Source organism: Salvelinus alpinus, chromosome 9 (genome assembly GCF_045679555.1).
Source record: "Salvelinus alpinus chromosome 9, SLU_Salpinus.1, whole genome shotgun sequence".
In the NCBI taxonomy this organism is placed as follows: Eukaryota; Metazoa; Chordata; class Actinopteri; order Salmoniformes; family Salmonidae; genus Salvelinus; species Salvelinus alpinus.
This window is the reverse complement of record NC_092094.1, coordinates 10458410-10464170: the sequence shown is the minus strand read 5'-3', so window position 1 is coordinate 10464170 and position 5761 is coordinate 10458410. Positions and strand designations below refer to the sequence as shown.

The 5761-nt window shown below is 38.1% G+C and overlaps 1 protein-coding gene across 2 annotated transcripts; it reads right to left on the bottom strand.

The window, feature by feature from the left end:
* Window positions 1-592: 592 nt before the first annotated feature.
* On the bottom strand, window positions 593-5502 carry LOC139584289 (parathyroid hormone-related protein-like). Of its 2 annotated transcripts, XM_071415955.1 has the most exons (3): window positions 5109-5502; window positions 3769-3898; window positions 593-2081 (listed from the first exon to the last, which is right to left on the bottom strand). In XM_071415955.1, the coding sequence occupies exons 2-3, from the start codon at window positions 3873-3875 to the stop codon at window positions 1628-1630; spliced, it is 561 nt and encodes a 186-aa protein (XP_071272056.1). In that variant the 5' UTR covers window positions 3876-3898; window positions 5109-5502; the 3' UTR covers window positions 593-1627. The 2 variants fall into 2 exon arrangements, with proteins under 2 accessions (XP_071272056.1, XP_071272055.1); XM_071415954.1 differs by lacking the exon at window positions 5109-5502 and having other exon boundaries at window positions 3769-4134.
* Between the last annotated feature and the right edge of the window lie 259 nt (window positions 5503-5761).

Genomic DNA, 5761 nt, shown 5'->3' with positions numbered 1-5761 from the left:
TCTCCCTCTCTTCCTCCCTCCCTCCTCTCTCTCTCTCTCTCTCTCTCAGTGAGTGAGTTATTAATGCCTCTGTCCATTCTTAAATTGATTTTTTTCATAGCTGTGGAGCTCCAGTCTTCTGACAGAGTCTTTATCAGGACATTCTACTATGTTTATGACTGTCCAGCTAATGGCCTGAGCCCAAGGCTCTCGGGACAGGATGTAGCTAGTCTACTAACTCTGCTGCCTGGTACTCTCTCTCTCCTCTCCTCCATTACCAGCAGATCCATGTCTGTGTCCGAAATGGCCCCCTATTTCCTATATAGTGCACTACCTTTGACCAGGGCCCAGCACTATACAAGGAATAGGGTGCCATTTGGGATGCAAGTCCATAATATACAGTCCATTCAGTCAGAGAGAGGCTGTTAAAATACACCACATGGTTCTCTAGTGTGACATGAACAACCTTGTAAGGTACCTTGTTCTCACTGAACAGTCAACGAATACATAGATTAATTTCTCTTTGATAACTCCACGTTCAATGAGAGAGAATAGTAAAATAGAGTATTTGATTGTAGTACATCACATAAAGAGAGAACACAATGTTTTCATGAAGATTTTAATCTTTGGTTTGATTATTATTAATTCTTTTTTTAATGATTGTGCTCTCAGTGCAAATGCTAAACATGACATGAATCTTAACAAGTCTGTAATCATACCAACAGTTTCAACTCTGGCTTATTTTTATAAAAAAAATTTATTTTAAAACTAGAGAGAATTTGATGGACGATCCAATAACTTACTAGTCAATGAGATGATTGGGTAATATTAGAAACCAAGACGAAAATAAAAAATAAAGGGTTTATCAACAAAGGAACATTTTCTTTCTTAATTAAAATCAACCACAAATGAGAACACTTATAACAATGTAACTTAGCAAAACATATGGATATCATTATTATATCTAAAGTGCATTTTATGTTATTATAAAATATCAAAAAATCAGCAGCACGGTAATACATTCACAAAATAAATACACAGTTCAAATGAAATAAATTATGGTAAAAACATTTGTTATGGATCTAATAATACTAACTACAGATAAGAAATTATATATTCACAATATCGACTATCTAAAAAGCTACCGGGCAGTAAAAAAAAGAATGATCCTCCCTCATTTTGTGAATTTAAATATGTACAGACAATAAATATTTTATGCGTAACATTTACTGTGTTGCCTATGTTCTACTTTACACATGGACATCTGATTGAAGTTGATTTAAAGGGTATTAGGGAGATACAGTAAATTGCTCCTGAAGGGTACATATCTTACATTGTTATCTAACTAGGGAGTGACTTAAAGATTCATTTAACATTGCTGATGATCTTCATATTATGTACCTAATAAATATGCATACAGAAGTTATGTGTTATAATAAAAGTAGCAACATATTACTGTATATCAAGGCACAAGGAAAAAGCAGCAGATTAAAACAATACAAGCAAAGACCAATGGCCATGGTATGGAGAGACCAGTTGTTTCGAGTCTGAGACATTTGGCTGAGTCTCAGTCAGTGATGCTGGAATCTTTGTCAGTCAGAGTCGTTAGTGCAGCGCCACCCAAAGGCTACATCATGAAGTATGTTTGTCACCCAGTGTCTTGTGTCCTCTGTAACTCCTCTCTTTGTGTCGTAAGACTTGTGACTACAGAGCGAGCCCTCCGTCTCCTCTTCTCGCTTTCCTTCCGTCTCCCTCTCTCCCCCTTCACCTTCTTTTTCCTCTTGGTGACCACCTTCAGAGGTTGGTGTTTGTAGGCCACAGATTTGTTGGTCTCCTGCGGGAGGTTGCTCCCCTCCCCTCCCAGCCGGAAGCTCAGGGGGAGGTTCTTGGTCCCTCCAGAGGGTTTGGGGGGGGATAGGGCGCTTCCGCTGAAGGTGCTGTGACACTCATTGGCATTGGTCCTGCTCTGGGGAGCCGGGGCTCGCTCGCTGTCGGACGTGTGGACTTGGTCTAGTAGTTCCTGGATCCAGTGGCGTCTCTTGAACTCATGCAGGGAACGGCCCTTATCGTGCATCAGCTGGGCGTGGCTCACTGACCTCCTCCTGAATGGAGAGGGGAGAAGGAGATTGTTTCACCTGGACTCACTCTCTTTTTAAGAGTAGATGGCAATGGAAAATAATCACAGGTTTGGGACGGTTCCATTTCAATTAAGTCAATTAAATGGAATTGGTCTCTTTGCAATACCCCTTCAGCAGCTCCATAGTGAGCTGAAAATAACTTACTAATCTCAGTAGGAGACTGACTCTTTGCAGAGATAGTATTTACAACCCTACCTATCAACCTATCCCTTTCTCTTACAGCTGTCTTGTGTACAGTGGTACCTACCTACTGTACAGTATAGTGACTCTAAACTACCTACTTGTGAGGTGTTGATTGTTGAATGACAGCCAAGGTCATGTTCCAGTAGACCTCAATAGGTGGCAGCATAAACAAGACATGTACAGTGGAAGCTGGGAGCTGTTCTATGTGAACACTATAACGTAAGAAAAGACCATGCTATGAGGCATATATTTAAAACTTCTTCGGGATCGGTGTCCCGTCCACGGAATGGTTGATCTAACGTAGGCTAATGCAATTAGCATGAGGTTGTAAGTAACAAGAAAATTTCCCAGGACATGGACATATCTGATATTTGCAGAAAAATGTAATTGTTGCTAATCTAACTGCACTGCAATTTACAGTAGCTATTACAGTGAACGAATACCATGCTAATGTTTGAGGAGAGTGCACAATTTTGAACATGAAAAGTTATTAATAAACAAATTAGGCACATTTGGGCAGTCTTGATACAAAATGTTGAACAGAAATGCAATGGTTCATTGGATCAGTCTAAAACTTTGCACATATACTGCTGCCATCTAGTGGCCAAAATCTAAATTGCACCTGGGCTGGAATAATACATGATGGCCTTTCTCTTGCATTTCAAAGATGATGGTACAAAAAAAAATACAAAAGAACGGGGTTTTTTTTCATGGTATTATATTTTACCAGATCTATTGTGTTGTATTGTCCTACATACATTTCACATTTCCACAAACTTCAAAGTGTTTCCTTTCAAATGGTACCAAGAATATGCATATCCTTGCTTCGGGGCCTGAGCTACAGGCAGTTAGTTAGATTTGGGTATGTCATTTTAGGCGAAAACTTAAGAAAAGGGGCGTATCCTGTTATCCACAAAACATGTCACCCTCACCACCAATGTCAATCCAAACTTTAATGCAAGGAGTTAGGATTCATGTAGGCGTGAATTCATGAAAACTTTAGTTTTTACATGAAACAACTCAAATACTGTACATGCAGGTCTAATATATAGACAATTGATCAATAATTTAATATATTCCATAAACATATTATATTCCATCAAATATATTCCATCAAATATATAATATAATGTATTGAATAAAAATATATTTGCTTGTTCCATTTATTTTCAAGTTGTACCACTTAAATCTAGTATGTCATTTGATGTTCTTCTGTAACATACAGTGGATCTATTCTTGTCCGCATATCTAGACCTCTTTTCTCAAATCAACGAACAATGGATGGATGGATGGCCCTGTGTTTGATCAAACTTAGATGCGATTCCAGTGATTTGTTTAAAAGATGTCATTGATTGATCTACCTTTTCTTGTACCATTTAATATTCGAAAAGGAGGTAATATGATAATGAATAGACAGTGAAACGGAAAGAATCTACAGTTTATAAACTATTGAAAAACAGAGACTTACATTCTGTTAGTGAGAGCATCGATGGGTCTCCCGTAGAGAGGGACAGAGGAGCACAGCAGGAACACAGCTAGACTCCACTGCTGGAGCATGCCTCTGGAACACAGCATTCTGGAATTGGAAGTCTGGAACTCTAGAACACGCAACAGACAATGTTCCATCCTTCATTGTATCGCTATTCACCAGGAACTAAAGTATGTACAGTATCAACTATGTACATAGCATGGTTTATTAAGGTGTTGTAAAATACATAATACCAATCATTTATTTGAAATGGCCCCCTGCAAACATGAATTAAAAACAACAATAAAAACATTTAAATGGAACACTTAATGCCCGTTTCATTTGTTGAGCATGATATGTGTTGAGAAATTATATTTTATGCAGTACTGTAAGTGGTACAGAAAACCCCCTCAGAAGTTTGCAGCTTACCTTACTGCTACTTATCAGGTGGTTTTTACTTGGCAGCATGAATCTAGTTGCTGACCAACTCAACAACTTTCTGAGCCACCTTTGATTCCCGTGCCCGACATCAATTCTGTCTACTAAACAAGACCACCTGGTAATAGTAAAATACCTAGACTAATACTGAAATACCTAGACTAATACTGAAATACCTAGACTAATACTGAAATACCTAGACTAATACTGAAATACCTAGACTAATACTGAAATACCTAGACTAATACTGAAATACCTAGACTAATACTGAAATACCTAGACTAATACTGAAATACCTAGACTAATACTGAAATAGCTAGACTAATACTGAAATACCTAGACTAATACTGAAATACCTAGACTAATACTGAAATAGCTAGACTAATACTGAAATACCTAGACTAATACTGAAATACCTAGAATAGTACTGAAATACCTAGACTAATACTGAAATACCTAGACTAATACTGAAATACCTAGAATAATACTGAAATACCTAGACTAATACTGAAATACCTAGAATAATACTGAAATACCTAGACTAATACTGAAATACCTAGAAACATACTGAAATACCTAGAATAATACTGAAATACCTAGACTAATACTGAAATACCTAGAATAATACTGAAATACCTACACTAATACTGAAATACCTAGACTAATACTGAAATACCTAGAATAATACTGAAATACCTAGACTAATACTGAAATACCTAGAATAATATTGAAATACCTAGAATAATACTGAAATACCTAGACTAATACTGAAATACCTAGAATAATACTGAAATACCTAGACTAATACTGAAATACCTAGTAAAGAATTTATCGAAGCAGAGAGAGGCTTTTCTGGTACTTCCAAATTAAACATCAAATACACCCAAATGAAAAATACTCACATGGAGTAGATTTCCAAAACAAGTTATCCACAAAAAGGTTTTCTCCAGTCTGCAAATTCCCCAAAGATCCCAAATAGAGATTTCTTTCCAAACGTTCTAAGATCCAAAATAGAGATATCTTCACAAAAAATAAGAAACTCGTATTTATTCTTCCCAATTCTATATGGTTCAGAGTAAGACCTTCAGCGAGAGGGTAACATGGGGAAACCCCCGTGAGACTGGTCTAGCCAGCTACCTTCCAATATCTCCTGTATATTTAGGTAATTATTTATCTCAAATCCCAATGAAAAAGGAGCGATAAAATAAAGAAAAAAAGTGAGGCACATCAGACTGCAGCACATCAGCTTCTGTTACGCCGATAGCTCCTGTAACAGTCTTGTGAAGTGCTCTCCTGTAGCATCATGTCTGTATGGCTGGAGCAAGAGCAGGGGGAGGTGAGAGAGTGTGAAGCACGCTGCTGCCTTGTCTGACCACTCCAAGCGACCATATGTTTATGTGTGTTAGCATGTGTGAGTAAGTGAGAGTACAGCCCCTCCCTAGTTAGTGGGTGAGGCTGCAAACACTGCCCCCCCCCACCCCCCACCCCTCCCCCTGCCCATCTCAGTCCAGTCCTGATGACACACACACAGACCAGCACTAACAAGAAGGTGGTG

Excerpts from the sequence above, each read along its gene's own strand:
- LOC139584289 (XM_071415954.1), bottom strand. The coding sequence starts at position 3,926 with ATGGAACATTGTCTGTTGCGTGTTCTAGAGTTCCAGACTTCCAATTCC. Across the intron at positions 2,082-3,768 it reads GATGCTCTCACTAACAGAAT|GAGGAGGTCAGTGAGCCACG; the intron begins GTAAGTCTCTGT and ends CTCTCCATTCAG.